This window comes from Bufo gargarizans, chromosome 9 (genome assembly GCF_014858855.1).
Source record: "Bufo gargarizans isolate SCDJY-AF-19 chromosome 9, ASM1485885v1, whole genome shotgun sequence".
In the NCBI taxonomy this organism is placed as follows: Eukaryota; Metazoa; Chordata; class Amphibia; order Anura; family Bufonidae; genus Bufo; species Bufo gargarizans.
Genome location: NC_058088.1, coordinates 154908358 through 154931299, shown reverse-complemented (window position 1 = coordinate 154931299; position 22942 = coordinate 154908358). Strand labels below are relative to the sequence as shown.

At 41.0% G+C, this 22942-nt stretch overlaps 1 protein-coding gene across 1 annotated transcript in view; it reads right to left on the bottom strand.

The window, feature by feature from the left end:
* Positions 1-22942, bottom strand: part of ASTN2 (astrotactin 2) — an 859422-nt gene that overhangs the window by 35057 nt on the left and 801423 nt on the right. The window contains exon 20 of the mRNA XM_044306147.1: positions 13579-13679. Within this exon, the coding sequence (XP_044162082.1) occupies positions 13579-13679 (101 nt within the window). The remainder of the gene's footprint in view (positions 1-13578; positions 13680-22942) is intronic.

The following is a 22942-nucleotide window of genomic DNA, read 5'->3' as shown; positions in this document are numbered from 1 at the left end:
GCAAAGTTCTTCTCACACATTTGGGCCCCTAAATTGCCAGGGCAGTATAACTACGCCACAAGTGACCCCATTTTGGAAAGAAGACACCCCAAGGTATTCTGTGAGGGGCATGGTGAGTTCCTAGAATTTTTTATTTTTTGTCGCAAGTTAGTGGAATATGAGACTTTGTAAGAAAAAATAAAAAAATAAAAATCATCATCATTTTCCGCTAACTTGTGACAAAAAATAAAAAGTTCTATGAACTCACTATGCCCATCAGCGAATACCTTAGGGTGTCTACTTTCCGAAATGGGGTCATTTGTGGGGGTTTTCTACTGTTTGGGCATTGTAGAACCTCAGGAAACATGACAGGTGCTCAGAAAATCAGAGCCGTTTCAAAAAGCGGAAATTCACATTTTTGTACCATAGTTTGTAAATGCTATAACTTTTACCCAAACCATTTTTTTTTTTTGCCCAAACATTTTTTTTTTATCAAAGACATGTAGAACTATAAATTTAGCAAAAAATTTATATATGGATGTCGTTTTTTTTGCAAAATTTCACAGCTGAAAGTGAAAAATGTCATTTTTTTGCAAAAAAATCGTTACATTTTGATTAATAACAAAAAAAGTAAAAATGTCAGCAGCAATAAAATACCACCAAATGAAAGCTCTATTAGTGAGAAGAAAAGGAGGTAAAATTCATTTGGGTGGTAAGTTGCATGACCGAGCGATAAACGGTGAAAGGAGTGTAGTGCCGAAGTGTAAAAAGTGGCCTGGTCATGAAGGGGGTTTCACCTAGCGGGGCTGAAGTGGTTAAGAAGGCTGCCAAGGAATTTATCACACAATACACACTAAGGTGACCTTGTCTGATGAATGCTGTTTAGTTTTACATCAGGAATATGGTGGCATGCATATCAGACTCTGAGGCTACATTCACCTCTCTGGGGAACGTTTCTGGCATGCTGTTCCGGCAGAGAACAGCCTGCTGGGGTTCAACGGATCTGGTATTGGTGGATTCAACAGATCACCGTCAGATCCCTAGTGACTATAATGGTATCCAGCAGTGATAAGGTCCCTTTCCAGGATAAATGCTGGGTTTCGGGCAGACAAATACCGCTGCATGCAGCATTTTTTGTCCAGCCAACAGTTATGCCGGATCAGACTGCTGGATCATCTCTAATGGAAATGTGAGCATAGATTTACCCGGGGAAGAGATGGCACCAGGATTCACTATGGGAAGAACACAAGCAGGGGCAGTGTGTCTGGGTAAAGGGGTTGGACAACAGCACAAGCTGTGTGTATTGGTGCCCATCGGAAAAACAAAAGCAAAAACTTTCTGCCTTTGGTCTTGTGCCAAACAATTCCAGAGTTAGAGTCAGAACTTGTGTGAGAATTAGGACTTTATTATGGCCCACAGCAAAGTGAATACATCAAGCATTTCAGGAGGTAATATATGCCTTTTTAGGGAGTTGTCTAGAAGTCTTGGATTCTGGAATTCCTCTAGGAAGTGTTTTACCTGTATTCATGTGGATGTTACTCTGACATCTACCAACTACTTTAACATTGTTGCAGGCCAAGTACCTTCCCTCATGGCAATGATATGTCCTAAAGGCAGTGGTCTCTTTCATCAAGATAATGCATCCTGCCACACTGCAAATATTGTTCAGGAATGGTCTGAGGAACCAAATTCCCCAGATACTAATCCAATCAGACATACTACATGGGGGATGTGCTATAAAAACAAACTCTATGCATGCTGGCCTCTCACACTTACAGGACCTGCTGCTAACATCTTGGTCTTGTTGAGTCCATGCCTCAATGCATCAGATCTGTTTTAGTTGCACACGGGAGCCTACACAATATTAATTTTAATGCTATGGCTAATCAGTGAAAACTTCTCATAACACACAAAAAACATTGGGTGGATGTAGATTTCAAAGACATTTTATAAGATATAAAATAAGTTTCTCTTTTTCTCCTAATATTTCAAAATAATAACTATAATTTTATACAGTACCTACTGTACATACAAAAACACAAATATGGTAAAAACTGAGTGTAAACAACCTGCTCAAATGCTTCCTCTCTAAAAAAATAAATTAAAAAAAGGACATTTGACAACCATAAACCAAAAGCACAACAGGTAAACTTCAAGTCCAAGCACACCACCAGGGGTGGACTGGGAACTTAAAGTTGCCCTGGAAACAATTGTAAAGAAGGCCCCGTTTTGTGTTTGGGTCCAAATTGATGGAAGGCAGGGCCAGCAATACCATATTGTGGCACATTATGCCACCCTAGCCAGGGCCGGCCTTTGGGGTGTGCGGGCTGTGCGGCCGCACAGGGCGCCATAGGAACAGGGGCGCCGGGCGGCCGACAGTCTGCCGCAAACTAAGTATACTTATTACTATTTTCTTGCGGCCGCCGGCTAACTAACAGCGCTGAAAGCGCACGTACTATTGGAAATAGTGAGGAGGGGGCGGGGCCCGCGGCCGCTCGGAGCTTAGGGTGCCCTGCTGTCACTCACTGCAGCGCCGGCAGCCGGGTGATCAGCTGAGCGCAGCTCTCCAGTCCCTCATCTCCCTGCTCCCTTCCTCCTCTATCTACACTACAGTGATGTGTGCCGTGCCCCCAGCCAGGCAGCGCAGCGGCTCACTCACTGTTCAATCAGTCAGTCTCCCTCCTCCTCACTCCTCCCCTGCCTGCGGCTGCCTCCCAGTGACCCTGCCTCCTTCTCTCTGACAAGGAAGTCAGGTGACGGTCCACAGTCAGGAAGTGGCATCAGAGAGAGAGGCAGGGAGCTCCTTCACCCGTGGGAGAATTAAAATCATTCCTCTTCACTTCTCTCCAGTCCAGCTCCTCCAGCAGCAGCCAGGCAGCCTGCCCAAGTAGTGCCCTGTGCCCAGCCCAGTGCCCACTATTGTGCCCTGCCTGCAGGCTGCAGTGCAGCAGCAGTGGTTTTTCAACCTGACTAACTAAGACAGTCCTGAGTCCTGAACTGAACTCTGAGAGTCCTGACACCTGTTGTCCTGGATAGTCACTCACTTACTTCTAAAAAGGTATAAATTTAAAACATTTGAAGTGTAATGTAACAGTGTTTAAACAGGATTCTGAAATCTGTCAATCATCAGAAAAAACGTTATGTAGCTGACTGACATGAGCGATGGGCTGATGTCAGCAGTACATAACAGAGTGTTTTATAACTCCCTGCCCGCCGCTGCCGCCGTTCTATTAAAATAAAGATGTATAATATGCTAATGAGCCTCTAGGTGCTATGAGGGCGTTGCTGCAGCACCTAGAGGCTCTGTCTATTCAGCCTTTGGCAGTGGCACGCCCATGTCCAGTTGATTGACGTCCGAGTTCTCCTCTTCGTCCCGTAAATTCCACGCCTGCGCCGTCCCGTTTAGTATTCGGCGCAGGCGCGGGATTTATGGGACGAAGAGGAGAACTCGGACGTCAATCAACTGGACATGGGCGTGCCACTGCCAAAGGGTGAATAGACAGAGCCTCTAGGTGCTGCAGGAACGCCCTCATAGCACCTAGAGGCTCATTAGCATATTATAAGTCGGCAGGGAGTTATGTACTGCTGACATCAGCCCATCGCTAATGTCAGTCAGCTACATAACGTAACGTTTTTTCTGATGACAGAAACCCTTTAATAAAAAGTATTAATTGATTGGACAACAACTATCAATAAAATGGATTTTGCACTAACATGAAATTTGGATGTCTGTATTGGACGATATGTATTATTGCACATATAAGATGCCCCCCACAAAACATGTCACTGGTTACCTGTGGCATTTCTTTATGGGGGCATATTTTAGGTGCAATACTAACAAGTGCCTTGCCCTGCACTCGTTCAGCTGTGCTCGCATACATATCGTGCCCTGTGTCCACTGTCCTGTGACCACTCTGCTAAAGCCTGGCATAGCCCATCTATGCCCAGCTTTACCAAAGCAGACAGGCAGGAGCTGTGATGTGATCATATTTATTGTATGTATGTGTGTGTGTGTCCCCGTCCCTGTGTGTGTGACTGTCCGTCCCTGTGTGTGTGACTGTCCGTCCCTGTGTGTGTGACTGTCCGTCCCTGTGTGTGTGTGTCCGTCCCTTTGTGTGTGACTGTCCGTCCCTGTGTGTGTGTGACTGTCCGTCCCTGTGTGTGTGTGGCTGTCCGTCCCTGTGTGTGTGTCTCTCCCTGGGTGTATCACCATGCCCACAGTGTTCCTATGTCTTGACGCAGCTGCATCAGAAGTTCAGAATGTTCTGTGCGGGGCAAGAAGAAGATGGAAGAGGAGGCAGCGCTATAGACACAGGGAGGCACACTAAGGACGAAGGTAACACTTCCACATGATCTACACTAGTGTTATCTGTGGTTTTACATAGGACTGCAGGTAACACTACCACATTAGCAGCACTAGTGTTATCTGTGGTTTTACATAGGACCAGAGGTAACACTACTACATTTACGGAAATCAGAGAGCCATCACTGTTTTATCTGTATTCAGAGAGCTATGTGGTGTTATTTGTGGTGTTACATAGGACTGCAGATAAAACTTTAATGGTATATCCACAGGAGTCCCATAGATTCAGATACCGTATCGTGTAGCAGCATTATGGGTCCCAAAAAACCAGGGGTGGGGGGGGGGGGGGCGCCACAAGGTTAGCTCGCACAGGGCGCCTGAACACCTAAGGCCGGCCCTGACCCTAGCAGAGCCAAATACTACAATCCATGACAAAATACTGCCCCAGCAGCACAAAATACATTCCTAAAATCTTCTGCTGGCCAGCTGTGAGGAGGGCTCAGGCGGCCCCCTAGGCATAAGCCCACTGGGAAATTTCCCTGTGAGGTCTATGGTCAATCAGCCCCTGCCACCACTATAACATCAGATATGAAAGACATTAGCAATAATACTCAGCAGTGCAGTCTGTGTAAGAACACCTGCTTTACTCTAAAGAAGTTATCTTCTCACAAATAATGCAGGCACTGCCTTTTTACAAGCCTCCTTGTAGTGGCATCCACGATGTTACTTCCTGTAGACTTAAAGTATAATGATACTTAAAGGGGTTAACCGGGAATGTAGGAAAATGAAAATACGTAAATATTACTTTATTATAAATATATTCTCAAATACCTTACATTAGTTATAATGGCTCATTTTGTCTAGGGAACAATCATTAGGAAAAACAAAATGGCCGCTGTCCTATTAGTACACATAAAACCTGTTCTAATCACACAGCAGGACAAGTTACTTCACAACACTGAGGTAAAGAGCTGCTTCGTCCTCCTCTCTACCTGTCAGGGATTGATCCTGAATACAGATGATAAGATCTTTAGCTGAATCTCTGTAGGAATGGAGTTCATGAGCAGATGTGGCTAATAAGCGGCAGCACTTGTGTGTAGTCTCCCTTTCCACAGTCTGTCCTCTCTGTACTTCATGTCTCCTGATGAACTCCATTCCCACAAAGAATCAGATAAATATCATATTAAACTGTAGTCAGGATCATAATCCAAGACAGGAGGATGAGGCAGCTCTTTCTCTCAGTGTTGTGAAGTAACTTGTCCTCCTGTGAGATTCGGACAGGTTTTGTGTATACTAACAGGACAGCGGCCATTTTGTTTCTCCTGATGATTGCTCCCCAGACAAAGAGAGCCATTATAACTAATAAAAGGTATTTGGGAATATATTTATAATAAAGTGATATTTGCGTATTTTCATTTTATTAATTCCCAGAGACCCCCTTTAAGATAACCACACTGCAGCCCCCTCACATTTTCATGTTGCTGTTTGCCAGCTGGAACTATCCTGAATCATGATCCCCCAACAGTCACAGGGATATGGAGACACAATACCTTGTGCAGAATCATTTAAGGTAAAAGCACCAGCTGTATTTATTCCAAATACTCACAAGAACATCTTGTATAAACATGGAATAAAATAGTGAAAACCATTGCATTATGGAGTTTGTAACCTCCAAACTAGTTTAACCTTCCAAGGCTTCTTCAGGGGTTCCTATTCCAAGCTCCAATCTACATTTTAAACCCTGTATGGACTAACACTTCCAGGTCAAGACTCCATAAGGGTGTATTCTGACAGCGCACCTCTAGTGCAGCCCCCAACCAAAGTAATGACCAGCGGTGTACACCAAGCAAACTAATCATCTAAAAAGCTCTTGACCTGAAAGTGTTAGTCCATACAGGGTTAAGAATATGGATTGGAGTTCATTGTAGGAACCCCTTAGGAAGCCTTGGAAGGCAAAACTAGTTGGGTTGTTACAAGCTCCATTATGAGATGGTTTTTACTATTTTATTCCATGTTTTTATAGCAGGTATTTTAACCTTAAATGATTCTGCACAAGGTCCTGTTTCTATGTGTCTCCATATTCCTGAGACTGTTGGAGGACCGTGATTGATAATATGCAGTTCCAGCTGGGTATGACTATCTACATCAACATTTTGGTTATCCATATAAGTATACAGGAGGGAACGTTGATATTCTAACACAGACTGCACTGCTCAATATTATTGCTAATGTAGAGACTTTCATACCTAAGCAAACAGTGGTGTGCTTGGACTTTTTGAGGTTTACCTGTTTTGCTCTGGGTCCATACTCGGTTTATGGCCAATATATATTTATATGACCCTTTCTCCCCAGTCACCTTGCTGCAGGTCTATCCATAATTTGATTGCGGTAGACAATCATGGTTTACAGGATGATGTGTTAGTATGGAGAAACATCATCGAAGAACTCAATGATTGGCACAGTAATCACTATTAATGTTATACTGCAGGAAATAAGAAGATTGACATCAATGGAATGGAAGAGTATTGGCACATAGAGTTACAATTACGCAAAAAATGTGTGCGGAATGATTTTACAAAGCAAAGTGTATTAGTAACACAATATTCAAATAAGAAGTATCTCTGCATGGATTAGATACAGTATACAGGTAAAATAAAGAGGTCTATTAATTACCTAATGCATATATGAATAATTATTTCTAAAGTGTTCAAGTCAGTTATATAGAATGCTACAACTGCATTTTCTTCTGTGAAAATGGCCCAAACTCTTACTGTTGCCTGATTCATTCTCATCAAGCTTACTGTAGCTCATCACTAATCAGTCTTCCCATCTCCAATCTATCCTTAAAGGGCTATTCCTTGAGGTACAAGTTATCCCATGGCCACAGGACAGGGGATACCTATCAGATTTTGGATGTCCTAATCACGAGATCCAGAGACCTGTACCCCAGCAAGCACCTTGCTGCTCCCCGGAAATGACCGGAATGTCCGGTCTCTGGCATTCTCATTCTGATAGGGGATAACCCCTTTAACCCCTTCTACCCCGGGCCAGTTTTTTACCCTCCTGCCCAGGTTATTTTTTGCAAAACTGACACGTATGACTTTATGTAGTAATAACTTTGGAACATTTTTATTTGTCCAGGCCATTCCGAGATTTTTTCTTGGGACACATTGTACTTCATAGCAGTCATAAATTTGAGTCAATATATTTCACAATATATATAATTTACAATTTAAAAAAAAAAAATTCTCTGCTTTTGAAACAAAAAGTGATACCTCATAAAATATTTATTACTTAACATTCCCCATATGTCTTACTTTATGCTGGCATCATTTTGAAAAAGTCATTTTATTTTTTAGGACTTTAAAATTTTACAAGCAATTCTCCAAAACTCACTTTTTTAAAGGACCAGTTCAGTTATGTAGTTCACTTTGTGTGACTTACACAGTAGAAACCAACCATAAAGGACCCCATTTTAGAACCTACTCCCCTCAAGTTATTCAGACCTAAATTTCTAACTTTGTTAACCCTTTAGGTATGCCACAAGAATTAAAGGAAAATGGGGAAAAAATTTCATAATTTTACTTTTTTGGCAATTTTTTACAAAACTCAATATCTATGTAACGGTATCAACCGTTGGCACCGTCCCTCTGCCCTGGTCAGCGTGGAGCTGAAGAGCTGCTCCCGAGACTTCCAAGCCGAGTTGCGATTTCCAGTAGCTGTGCAGCTCTTACAAGAGCTAGTGGTGATATAGCTGTTCCCTACAACACGAGACGAGGCTGCGAGTTGAGGGTAAGAAAAAAAACATTTATTGGTGCCACCCTTGGCCTTATATACAAGTCTCCATGGAAGAGGCCCTCCCCCGTGGACCTGATTGAGAACTGCGTGACAACCACACAGACCAATGGAAAGAATCACACAATCCAGGACAGTCCCACACAATGTCTCCCCCCTGACTGGGAGATAATCAGCTTATACACTTTATGTAACCTAATCATCTTGAGACAGTAAAACCAATTTTTTTTTATAACGCATTAAAAAGTACCCCAAAATCCACAATATTCCAACAGACAAACAGAGTGCTTCTGTTACAATCTATTGCCCTGATTCTGCAGTTTACAGAAACACCCCACATGTGGTAGTAAACTGCGCACAGCAGGGTGCATAAGAAAAGGAGCGCCGTAAGGTTTTTAGAAGGCAGATTTTGGTGGATTGGTTTATAGACAACATGTCCCATTTGAAGCCCCCCCTGATGCACCCCTACAGCAGAAACTCTGAGAAAGTGACCCCATTTTGGAAACTGCTGGATAAGGTAACAGTTTTATTGGTAATATTTTGGGCTACATATGATATTTTTTATTGCTCAATATTATGCTTTTTGTGAGGCAAGGTAAATTGTTTACCTTGCCGGTTAGATCATGTGCTATTTTTATAGAACAGGTTGTTACAGATGTGTCAAAATCAAACACGTCTACTTTTTTGTTTTAGTTTTTTTATTTTGTTTCAGTTTTACATAATAAAGCATTTTTTTTAAAGAAATTATGTTTCTGTGTCTCCATTTTCTGAAAGCCATTTTTTTCCCCTACTGATTGTCTTGTGCAGGGGCTCGTTTCTTGCAGAAAAGTTTATGTATTTATTGGTACCATTGTTGGGTACATATGATTTTTTTGATCATTCAATATTACTCTTTATGGGGCAAGGTGGCCAAAAATTGGCTGTTTTGGCACAGTTTTCATTTTAGCATTCACATGTGGGGGTAGGTAATGTGATATTTTTATAGAGCAGGTCGTTACGGACGTGGCAATGAGTAATATGTATACATTTTTTTTTTTTTAGTTTTACACAATAAAAGTATTTTTGAAACTAAAAATGATGTTTTAGTATTTCCTTTTTCGGAAAGCTATATTTTTTTGGGCAATTCATTTTTTGCAGGATGAGGTGACAGTTTGATTGGTACTATTTTCGGTACATATGACTTTTTGATAACTTGGTATTACACTTTTTGTGATGTAAGTTGACAAAAAATTGCTTTTTTGGCACATTTTTTATTTTATTTTTTTCATAGTGTTCACCTGAGGGAGTAGGTCATGTGACATTTTTATACAGCTGGTTGTTGCGAACACGACAAAACTTTTTTTTATTTTTTTTATTTACCGCAGCACAGGGACCCGATGGAAATTTTGACTGAACACAAACACCTTCTTTGCCATGGTCAGCGCTGATCGTGGCATAGAAAGGGTTAATCCACACACCAGCAGCCCGGCTGTCTGTGACTGCCGGGCCCCTGCAATGATTGGGAGCGCACCTCTCTGGTGCCTGCCTGATCAGCATGAGTATGTCAAATTGTGGTAAGTCACTTCCTGCTTTGACGTACAATTACGTCATATGTCAGGAAGGGGTTGATTCAGCAGCCAGGTCCATTTTCCTGTCCAAACGCTACACAGCTACTTTTTGCCATTTTTTGTCACTGCCCTGATTGCTGATTCACTTAGAATACAACGTTAAGTAGTTGTCCGAGTAAAAAAAAAAATACATGGCAATAGTACAAAAAAAAGTTATACTCACCACTTTGAACTCCCTTGGCTCCAGCGCCACTGCTCCTATCCTCCCCATGAACATTGTTTCATGATTACAGTGGTAAAGTGCCCATATGTGATGACTGCAGCCAAACACCGGCCTCATGCAATATATTGCTAAGGCTGGAGTGGTCATGCTTGGTAGATCATCACTGGACTGGAGTCAAAAACATGACATCATTGCTGCAGTGGTGGGGAGGATTGGTAGAATGGTGCTGGAAGGGATTTGGAATGATGAATATAACTTTTTTTTTAATTATTTTAAAAAGAATGCATGATCAAAAAGTGTCCTATTTTTGAACTCACGTTTTTACTTTAAAATATTTTTGCTGATATTTGTAATCTTCCAAATCACTATCTATATATATATTTTTCTTTAAAGTGATTTTTATTAATTATCTAAATGTAATGTAAGGAATTTTACACATAAGGTTAATGCAAACCATATTACAAATATGCGATCTTATATGATGTAAAGTAGTCAAACAATCAAATAAGAAATGTTACATATATGGGTGTTAGTGATTATATCACAAACATATGAGCAATCATTATTATCACTGCTAATGAATAAAGGAGAATCAAGTGATTTCTATGTTTGTATGTGTATGTTCATTGTTTAAACTCAGAAATGTAACATATAAACTAATGAATTTAAATCCCAAATTCAGCAGTTTTTGCACTGATCACTATGTCTAGTAATAGGTGCCACTTCTAATTGTACAGGTTACTTTTCAGCAGTCATCTCATTATCATTACAGGCAAAATTACAATGTTAGATATCACCTACATACAGATGTTGCGATCTCTAAATTGACACTCATAACACATTAAATAGTATGCTTCATCTTTATTTTCAAAGTTTGCTGCAATTGCATATTTAAAAGGAATGTGACATTAAAAAAGACACATTATTTAAATCACATTTTTATGTAAATTTTATATCTAATATATAAAACTGAGTGTATGTATGTATGTCCGCTAAAGGAATCCGCACCGTCGCATTTACAATCACAAAATTTTGCACAGCCGCCCCCTGTGACTCGGGGAACGTCATAGACTATGTTTTGAGTGGAAATTTTCACCCCGTGCTTTGCTATTATTTGCCAAAAAATGTATATATAAATAATATATTTTTATAGATAATATTTATATAGATATATTTATGGATCTACCGATCTATCTACGTATCTATGTCTAATCTGTATCTAATATATATATATATATATATAAAGGAACGTGATGGCGGCACTTGAAATAAGAAACTGGCGGGTGCTAGGTCCAGGGATATAGCTGCTTACCCCATGAAGATAGAGAAGGAAACCGGACAGCACTCCAGGTAAAAAAGCAAATGGTGTTTATTCACCCATGTGGAAGGCAATGTTTCAGCTCATACAAAGAGCCTTTCACGTTCCTTTATATATATATATATATATATATATATATATATTAGATACAGATTAGACATAGATACGTAGATAGATCGGAGAAGGGTCAAAAACCTCTGTTGCACTGTAAGTTCTGAAAAACACACTAGCCTGCATAACTCTTAAACAGAGGTTTGGAACAACTAGGACTCTTTCTAGAGTTGGTCGCCCCACTAAACTAAGTAATCGGGTAAAAGGGGCCTTGGTAAGAAAGGCAACCATGAACCCAATATTCACTATGAGCTCCAAAGATCCTGTGAGCTGATGGGAGAGACTTTCATAAGGTCAGCCATCACTGCAGCACTCCACCAATCTGGCAGTGGCCAGAAAGAAGCCTCTCCTCGGTAAAAGACACATTAAAATTTGCAATAAAGCACCTAATGGACTCTAAGACTGATAGAAACAAGATTCTCTGGTCTTATGTAACCAAGATTGAACTTTTTGACCTCAATACAAAGCTTCATGTTTAGTGGAAACCAGGCACTGCTCAATACTATCTCTACAGTGAAGCATGGTGGTGGCAGAATCATGCTGTGGGGATGCCTTTTAGTGGCTTGGACAAGGAGACTGGTCAGAATTGAGGTAAGGCTGAATGGAGCAAAGTACAGAAACATTCTTAATGGAAACTTCACACTGAGCCGAAGGTTTATCTTCCAAAAAGACAATGACCCTAGACACACAGCCAAGGCAACACAAGAGTAGCTTAGGACAACTCTGTGAATGTCCTTGAGTGGCCCAGCCTGAGCCACAACTTGAACCTAATTAAACATCTCTGGAGAGACCTGAAAATGTCTGCTGACAGTCCCCATCCAACCTCACAAGAGCTTCATCTGCATCATACCAAAGAAGACTAGAGGATTTAATCTCTGCCAAAGATGCTTCAACTAAATACTGAGCAAAAGGTCTGACTACTTAGATGAATGCAATATTTCTGCTTTTCCTTTTCAATAAATTAGCAAATATTCAGAATATGGGCTATTGAGTGCAGAATGATGAGAAATAAGTTTACCTTTTTAAGCAAAAGGCTGCAACATAACAAAATGCGAAAAAAGCGAAAGGGTCTGAAAACTTTGTAAATCCACCATGTCTCTGGAAAAAAAACTGGAAAAAATACATGTGACTAATTCCCTTTAATACTTTTCCATGCCTTTTGCTAATATTTTTTACGTTCTTTAAAAAGCCTCTGTCAGCGTTATCAATGCTTTTAAACCAGGCATACTGCCTGGAAGGGTTGATCATGCTGATTAAAATATTACCTTTCTTTTGTCTGTATGTTAAACAGCTGCAGAAATATCTGCAATTTCATTCATATGCAAATAACCATGTTGGAGCACCAGGGAGTGGGACTGAATGCTTGCAGCACTGCTCTTTTAATACCCCTGTGCTCTGCACACACACCCCTCGCCGAGATTAACAGGGATCGACATCAGCATGCCGAAGGAAGATCTGTGTCCTAGCATGTACTATTTACCATGTTGAGAATATAGGTTTTCTATGCTTAGCAAACTGATACAGTTGATCATTAGTCTAGGGTTCACATACTTTTTCCACCTGTGAATGTTTACATGGTGTGTTTAATAAAAACATGGTAACATTTAATTCTTTGTGTGTTATTAGTTTAAGCAGACTGTGATTGTCTATTGTTGTGACTTAGATGAAGATCAGATCACATTTTATGACCAATTTGTGCAGAAATCCATATCATTCCAAAGGGTTCACATACTTTTTCTTGCAACTGTATAAATTACTGGTTTATTCACAGGCACAACATATGATTAGAAAGAGACTTGTAATATGTATTAGCTTTCTAAGTACAGAAAACCACTCTTCTTAATATAGTAAGGCTATAGCTTTTTATTATGTGTTAAATAAGGAGAGAGAAAAAATTACTGAAAAAATAATCTAGAATATCCTCATGGGATTTGAACCAGGGACATCATTATGCAAGGCTTGTCACTTATCTCTAGGCTACAGCCTTATATTGAGCTCTATTCTGCCAAAGATCTAAGAGTATCATTCTTCAAAATAATAACCGTCTACTCCGGACTTCTTGACTATTATTGTGTTGCACTAGTTCTTTTGAATTTGGTTGATTTGTAACACTAGATGCAGCCCACGGACAAGAAATCCACTGTTTTGGGGGGAAAAAAGTAGAAACTCATACAATAGAACTTCATCTTTGTGGATAAATACTTTTCTATTGAATAAAAGTTGCATTTAATACAATTAATACAGTATAATTTCATGGGGTAATGAAACTTCCTAATACATTTTTAAATAAAATGATGCTTACCTTCAGCTTTACTATCATCCACTAAAGAGCAGGCAGTACGCAGTGTGACTAAACTTTGTGCTGAGTGCCGTCCATGAGTATCCACCGCGAAAAGACTAAACCTGTAGGCAGAGACACAGTAACGAATGAAAGTCAAAACACATAAAATGTGCTCATATTAAGAAGTTTAGAAACAACAACAGCTATCTATCGGCACACAGATTTGTATGTTTTAAGATGGAAGAACAAAGAACAATATTAGAAAATTTAAAATAGTATCAGTTACTCAGCTCGCCCTGTTCCAGCGCAGAGTCTACACAACCAGGCACATCAGTTTTCTCAGCAATGCGGGCACATATAAACATGGGACAACACAGAGGCCTACAGCTGCCAAACACATATGCAACTGGGTCAGCCAGTTTCATAGGCACAAATCTACTGACAGATGCCCTTTGCCTCTGTCCTCAACTGCTTCCTGGCAGATTAAGGTGATATCCTTGCCTGGCTATTTACTCCTGTATCATTGACTCTGTTAATGATTCCTGATCCTGACCTCAAGATTTTACTTCTGCCTTCTCCTTCAGGTTTGTAATGAGATTCCTGTGATTCACCCCCTGGTATAGTGTTAATTCCTGACTGGTCACCTGTATATAGTTCTGTCTCCGGCCTGTTATTCCATTAAAGACTCTTAGCTACGTTCCTGACTTTGCTATAAGATGTTTTTTACAGCCAGCCTGCCAACAATTGATGACCATTTTGGGTTCTGAGACCTGAGGGTCAACCAAGAAAGACTGCAAAAATTATGTAGTATAAACTATATGGCAGATATGGAGATTTTTCTAATCCTTCAGATATTTTACTTTCCTTGCAGTAGTACTTGAGAAAGAAGGAGTATTGTGGTGTGTCACAGTCACCTGACCTAAACCTAAGTAGAACTGGAGAGTAAAGGAAAAGCAACCAAGTGCTTAGTATACTGTATATGAGAACTTCTTGGGAGCATCTGTAAAATCATGCAAGTGGCTACCTCATTAAATTAACGTTAGGAGTGTTTTCATTTTTGAAGCCACAGTTATAGTACAGTTTTCAAGCTCAACCATGACTGCTCTCATTTCCAATTCTTTAACAAAGTTTTTATCATTGTTGGCCATGTTACAGATAAAGAGAACATGAAGGCTGGTCGGCACTACTGGTTATAAAAGTCTATAAGTTTACATTGCACATGCCCCTTTTACCTCACCCATACTGCTTGTGTGCAGAGGCGGCTATAATCACAGGACTTTATTAACTTGCAATTCACTTTTTTGGTAAGTTATTTTAGCTTTACTTTATTTTAATCACTGTCTATTGCACAGAAGGGAGTAAGTAAAAGACCTCAGAAATGCAAGCCTCTTGCTACCCTCTTCTGTATTTAAAAGCTATGGACACATTTGGGGACACTTTTTTCATTGAATTCTACTCATTTGGGGCTAAAAATTTATTGCTTTCTGCTTCTAAGTAAATCTGTCAGATGGATGCTCTGACTTGATCTGCAGCCATCATTTCTGAACTTCTGACAGCTTATAAACACTCAATTAACATTCCTTTGTTTATCAAAATGACAAGAATTTAGCTATAATGAGTGTTTATGTGCGGTCAGGAAAGAACAGATAAAAGCTACAGAACAAGCCATCAGGCAGCTCTCTCACAGATTCACTGTGAAGAAGAAAGCAACTGTCTGCAGATGCAGTGAAACTGAAAAGCTGTAGAGTAAAAACTGTTCAAACCAGCAATAAAAACAATTGAACAAAATGATGTTTATCCCAAAATAGGTAGAATACAGCAATAAAAAATGTACCTAACAGTTTTTCCCCAATTTAGAGGGATTTTTTAAATATAATTTGCCTCACTACGCCTTCTACAGATCCCGGAGAACCTCCCAGACCTGTTTGGACCGCCTGCACTGTCACGCGTCGCAATTGCCAGCCGCGGCCTACTGCCGGTCGGATCAGAGTGAAGCCTGGGAATGGAATGATGACCGCTTTGGACGGAGGTGTGACGCCCTCTGGGTCTCTGGTGAGCCATTTCTCATACCGTACCTTCTTTCCCAACTCGGCCCATCGCTGTGTATTGACTTGACGAAGGAGCCAGGGCCACATCCATTTTCTGCCCGAGTGGCACTAATTGCAGGAAAGGGCACCATCTTAGCTCTCACTGGCCTGAAGCCCAACTAGGAATTCAAAACCCCTCTGCTGCCACATCAGACAGCGATATGCAGCACTTGTTTCTGATAGAAGTGTACAGGCCTCCAAGTTTTTGCGGACTGAACTCTGGTAGGTCTACCACTACACCTGTCCTCACAGACTGTCTTGCATGCTTGTTTGGGAGTCTCACTCCAATTTTTCAGGACTGCAGTTTTCTACAGTCTGCCTCAGCCTCCTCTGAAACCCCACAAGACATACAATTTTTCTACCTTGCCTATTTGGGAGGATCCCTAAATGTAACCTCACTTCACAGTGAGAGAGTGGTGTACCCCTTTTCTTACGCAATACTAGACATTTAGAGTGTGTTTAAAAATGGTCAAGGTTTGGAAACAGATATGGAGAAATCTTTGAGCAAACAGTCCCCACCCTAAACCCTGACAATAACTAACTGCATCGGCTTCTGCCTCTTATTTTATGGAATTGTCTGATGCTGAAAGTGTTTGTAGAGAAAGACCTTCAGCCAAAGATGCCCAATTGGTCACTACACAAAAGGCCTTACAGAGAATAATAGAAACGGCTCTACAGCCTGTATTAGCTGTCCTCTCTAATATCAAACAAGACGTAAGCGACATAGGAGGCAGGGTAGAAAGACTAGAAGAAAATCAAGCCTCTCTAATAGCATTTGGGGATGCAATGACAGATGCTCTTGAAACATGCCAGGCACGTATGAACAATCTGTTAGCCTACATTGAAGATCAAGATAACAGAGGTTGGCGGAACAATCTGAGGATCAAAGGTGTACCAGAAGCCCCAGCTGATTCTTCAGTGATGGATATTACATACTCAATTTTGAGACCATTGTTAAACCCTGAGGTTGTTGCAAACTTGGTCCTGGAAAGAGCAGATAGAGCACTGAGGGCTAAACCTAAAGAGGGAGAGCCTACTAGGGACATTATATGCATAGTCCTTAACTCCCAACGAGGGACACAATATTAAAAGCAGCCAGAGACACAAAGGAAATTTCATATGAAGGGTCTCGGCTTTCCTTCTTCCAAGACCTCTCTCCAGTTACACTTAACAAGCGCAGACAACTGAAACCAGTTACTGATGCACTGAAAGGGATTTCATATAGGTGGCTGTTCCCCTTTGGTCTATCATTTTCCTTACAGGGATCTACCAGATTCATCCGAAGACCTGATCCCCTTTTGTGAAGCCATTGGGTTGGCACAATCAGAGATCCCATCCTGGCTACAGATCACGGACTTGGTAGATCTTCCCAAATTGAAGGAAGTGATACCCTGGAAAATGTCTAAAAGCTGCCATCCCCGGAAACGTCTGACTACCACAGAGGATTGAATAGTTTTTCTTCTACAAAACACCTGATATCTAGTATTACATGTTATGTTTTTTTGTTTGTTTTTGTTTCTTCCTTTAGTTTTTCTGCTTAAAATCCAGGTTCCTATAGTCAAGGGATGAATAAACACCACTGACGTGCCCAGGTGTGGAGATATTATCCCGACCTGGGGCACGAACAAAAGAGGGACCTTTGTATCAGAACCAGTATCTGTCACTGGGGCAACTCATTGGTATTGAACCCACTGAAGACACTAGTCTATCATAATTCCATTATGACAAACTATAAAGTGCTCTAATAGAAGGGGTGCGCTGCCTCTTACACCATAATATGAATCCCAGATAGGATTTACTCTAGATGTTACCAGACATCACTTTTAACTATTGTGTTTGACTTAACAAGTTTTACCTTTGTTTTCTATGGCTACTGTTACTGTGCTGACATGGAGTGTGCAAGGACTGACCTCGCCCCAAAAAGGGTCCTGTGTCTTTCAAACCCCAGGCTCCATGCTGAAGTGGTTATCCTGCAAGAAACTCATTTCAAGACCCCTGCTTTGCCTCAGAAGTATTTCTCACAATGGTTCTACTACTGCAATGGCGGGTCCAGGTCCAGGGGTGTAACCATTGCTATCAAAAAATATACACCATTTACACTACAGTCAAGCTTGACTGACCCAGATGGTAGATTTCTATTCCTGAAGGGCACCATTGCAAATACCTTAGTTACAATTGTTGGCCTCTATGCCCCAAATTCAGACCAGGTCCCCTGGTTAACTTCTACCCTCCAAAAGCTTAAAATATTCCAGGAGGGCATGTGCATTGTGGGAGGAGACCAAAATATAGTGCTGGAACCCTCTCTGGACTCCACGTCTGAGAAATCACATATCTCCCAGAAAAGACTCAGGTCATTGAGACAGTTATAAATTATGTGACATTTTGGATCATTTTGGGAATGATATTAAATTTTTTGAGGATGTTACAAGGCTTAGAAGTTTAGAAGCAAATCTTGACATTTTTCAGAAATTTTCAAAAACCCAATTTTTAGGGACCAGTTCAGGTCTGAAGTCACTTTGCGAGGCTTACATAATAGAAACCACCCAAAAATGACCCCATTCTTTCACAAGAATTAATAGAAAATAGAGATACAATTTCAAAATTTCACATTTTTGGCAGATTTTCCATTTTAATAATTTTTTTCCAGTTACAAAGCAAGGGTTAACAGCCAAACCAAACTCAATATTTATGTGGTTGTAAACCGCTGTATGGGCACACGGCAGGGCGCAGAAGGAAAGGAATGCCATACGGTTTTTGGAAGGCAGATTTTGCTGGACTGTTTTTTTTTGACACCATGTCCCATTTGAAGCCCCCCTGATGCAACCCTAGAGTAGAAACTCCATAAAAGTGACCCCATCTAAGAAACTACACCCCTCAAGGTATTCAAAACAGATTTTACAAACGTCGTTAACCCTTTGGGTGTTCCACAAGAGTTATTGTCAAATGGAGATGACATTTCAGAATTTCAATTTTTGGGCAAATTTTCAATTTTAATCAATTTTTCCCAGTAACAAAGCAAGGGTAAACAGCCAAACAAAACTCAATATTTATTGCCCGGATTCTGTAGTTTACAGAAACACCTTATATGTGGTCGTAAACTGCTGTACGGGTACACGGTAGGGCGCAGAAGGAAAGGAATGCCATACGGTTTTTGGAAGGCAGATTTTACTGGACAGTTTTTTTTACACCATGTCCCATTTGAAGCCCTCCTGATGCACCCCTAGAGTAGAAACTCCATAAAAGTTACCTTATTTTAGAAACTACGGGATAGGGTGGAAGTTTTGTTTTTACTAGTTTAGGATACATATGATTTTTGGTTGCTCTATATTACACTTTTTGTGTTTTGGCACCATTTTTATATATTTTGTTATTTACATCATTCATCTGACAGGTTAGATCATGTGGTATTTTTATAGACCAGGTTGTCACGGACGCGGCGATACCTAATATGTATACTTTTTTTTACACAATGATTTCCTTTTTTGAAACAAAAAAAATCATATTTTAGTGTTCCATAGTCTGAGAACCATAATTTTTTCAGTTTTTGGGCGATTACCTTGGGTAGGGTATGATTTTTGCGGGATGAGATGACATGGCACTATTTTGGTGTGTGTGTGACTTTTTGATTTGTGTGACTTTAGGTCATGTAATATTTTTATAGAGCAAGAGATTACAGACGCTGCGATACCTAATATGTATACTTTTTTTTATTTATGTAAGTTTTACACAATAATATCATTTTTGAAACAAAAAAAATAAATAATGTTTTAGGCTACTTTCACACTAGCGTTCGATCGGATCCGTTCTGAACGGATCCGCTCATATTAATGCAGACGGTGGCTCCGTTCAGAACGGATCCGTCTGCATTATAACTTTTTTAAATTTTCTAAGTGTGAAAGTAGCCTGAGCGGATCCGTTCAGACTTTACATTGAAAGTCAATGGGGGACGGATCCGCTTGAAGATTGAGCCATATGGTGTCATCTTCAAGCGGATCCGTCCCCATTGACTTACATTGTAAGTCGGAACGGATCCGCTCGCCTCCGCACGGCCAGGCGGACACCCGAACGCTGCTCCGCGGAGCGGAGGCTGAGCGCTGGAAGGCGGATGCATTCTCAGTGGATCCGCCTCCACTGAGAATGCATTAGGGCCAGACGGCTGCGTTCAGGGCCGCTTGTGAGCCCCTTCAAACGGAGCTCACGAGCGGACACCTGAACGCAGGTGTGAAAGTAGCCTTACTGTCTCCATATTCTGAGAGCCATATTGTTTTCAGTTTTTGGGCGATTTTCTAAGGTAGGCTCTAATTTTTTGCGGGATGAGATTATGGTTTGATTGGCAATATTGTGGGGTGCATATGACTTTTTGATCGCTTGCTATTACACTTTTTGTGATGTAAGGTGACAAAAAATTGTTTATTTAGCACAGTTTTTATTTTTTGCGGTGTTCATCTGAGAGGTGATATTTTTATAGAGCCGGTCGATATAGACGCGGCGATACCTAATATGTATACTTGTTTTTTATTTATGTAAGTTTTACACAATAACAGTTTTTTTAAAACAAAAAAAAAAATGATGTTTTAGTGTCTCCATATTCCGAGCCATAGTTTTTTTATTTTTTGGGCGATTGTCTCGGGTAGGGGCTCATTTTTTGCGGGATGAGGTGGCGGTTAGATTGGTACTATTTTGGTGGGCAAACGCCTTTTTTATCGATTGCTTTTTGTGATGTAAGGTGACAAAAAATTGGTTTATTTAGCACAGTTTTAATTTTTTATGGTGTTCATTGGAACTGCCACTGAGGAGGAGGGGAGAGGGTACCCTATGGCCACTGCCACCAATGATTAATACTATAAAGTCAGCACCCCACAGTATACAGCACTCCACAGTATACAGGAACCCGCAATATTCAGAATAGCACTCCATAGTATACAGTCAGCACCCCACAGTATACGGCACTCCACAGAATACAGAATTCCACAGTATTCAGTATAGCACCCCACAGTATACAGTCAGCACCTCACAGCATACAGCACTCCACAGTATACAGCAACCCACAGTATTCAGAATAGCACCCCACAGTATATAGTCATCACCCCACAGTATACAGTCAGCACCCCACAGAATACTGTCATCACACCACAGTATACAGCATCCCACAGTATAGAGCAACCCGCAGAATTCAGAATAGCACCCTACAGTATATAGTCAGCACCTCACAGTATACAGTCATCACCCCACAGTACGCAGTCATCACCCCACAATATACAGTCAGCAGCCCACATTATATGGTACTCCATATTCAGTATGACACATACCCCACAGTATGCAGTAGTCTATAGTATACAGTATATAATAGCCTTTGTCACCTTTTCCGGATGTAATATTCACAAAAAAAAAAAAAAAATGAAACTGTGGAAAGCACTCCTTGCAGAGAGAAAGGACCTTTGATGACGTCATCGCCATGTGACCAGTAACATTGATATATTACTGGACACATGGCAATCATGTCATCAAAGGTCCTTTTTCCTAAGAGAATTACAGCTCTCATTCCTTGTAATAGATGCAATAGGCCCCCTCCCACACTGGGCCCCTGTGCAGCTGAACCGCTGCACCGACGGTATGTCTTCCCCTGATCTCAGTGATGTATTTTGACATATTATGCATCTCCAATGCATCCTCTATACTCTGGAACTCTCTACCCCAACATATCAGACTCTCATCTACAGTGGAAACCTTTAAAAGAAACCTGAAAACCCCTGCCTTCAGACAGGCCTACAACCAGTGACCCTGCAGCTGCTATACCGTCATCACCAGCTTCACCCTCACCTACTCTGTCCCTCTGTAATACCTTGTAGATTGTAAGCCCTCGAGGGCAGGGCCCTCTCTCCTCCTGTACCAGTTTGTAAATCGTCTTGTTCATGCTTATTGTAATTGTTTGTATTGTATAATAATAATAATAATGATAATAATAATATAATGAATGTATACCCCTTTTTATATCTACAGCGCCATGGAATGAATGGTGCTTTAATAATAAATAATAATAATAATTATGTGATGGTTGCAAAGGAAAAAGTCAAGTAATACCATGAAACATGGCAGTCTATGTCATTACACCTAGAGGCTCTGCTCTCTCTGCGTCCTTTCTACTTTCATTGACAGGGCCAGGCAGTAGAAATATCATCATGCCTGCTCCTGTCAAAGTGCAGACTGCAGTTGTGGAGAGTCAGACCTGAAATCTGCTGACAGATGCCCTTTAAAAAGGTTGTCCGGTCCCAAAATCGAAATTCTTTTGATGTGCTCCTAACACCCCCCACCATGCATACATATGCCCCCAATACCTGTTTTTCATGTCTGAGCTTTCCTTCCCCCTGGAAGACATCACATTATCCTGGCAGATTTGTTTACTTTCTCCCCTTCTTGTTTTGTTGAATACATAACTTTATTGATACACAAGCCTGGCTGCAATGCACAGAGATGAGTCACAGGCTGGCCACGCCCCCACACTGCTCTGTCTGCAGCAGCTGCCCCCACTACTGTGTCCATGTTACTACATCCAGTCATGAATCTACTCACTCAGTGTCTACATCCCATCGCTGACCGTCCACAGTCTCTTCCCTCACCATCTCCAGAGTGTAATAAACAGCTGGAAGCAGCAAGCACATCCAAACACATCTGTATCTAATCCTATGTGATACATCTATTCTCATCACTGACCGTCCACAGGCTCTTCCCTCACCATCTCCAGAGTGTAATAAACAGCTGGAAGCAGCAAGCACATCCAAACACATCTGTATCTAATCCTATGTGATACATCTATTCTCATCACTGACCGTCCACAGGCTCTTCCCTCACCATCTCCAGAGTGTAATAAACAGCTGGAAGCAGCAAGCACATCCAAACACATCTGTATCTAATCCTATGTGAAACAGCCTGCTGAGCTGTGCATCTATTCTCATCACTGACCGTCCATGGGCTCTTCCCTCACCATCTCCAGAGTGTGATAAACAGCAAGCACATATGTATCTAATCCTATGTGATACAGCCTGCTGAGCTGTGTATCTAAACTCATCACTGACCATCCACGGGCTCTTCCCTCACCATCTCCAGAGTGTGATAAACAGCTGGAATCGGCAAGCAGAACAAATCACTTGTGTATCTAATCCTATCATGTATGATACACAACCTGTTGTGTGCGATACTACCTGCTAAAGTGTGTATCTAATCTCTAATCCCATTTTCTATGATACAGCCTGCTGAGCTGTGTATCTAAACTCATCACTGACGATCCACAGGCTCTTCCC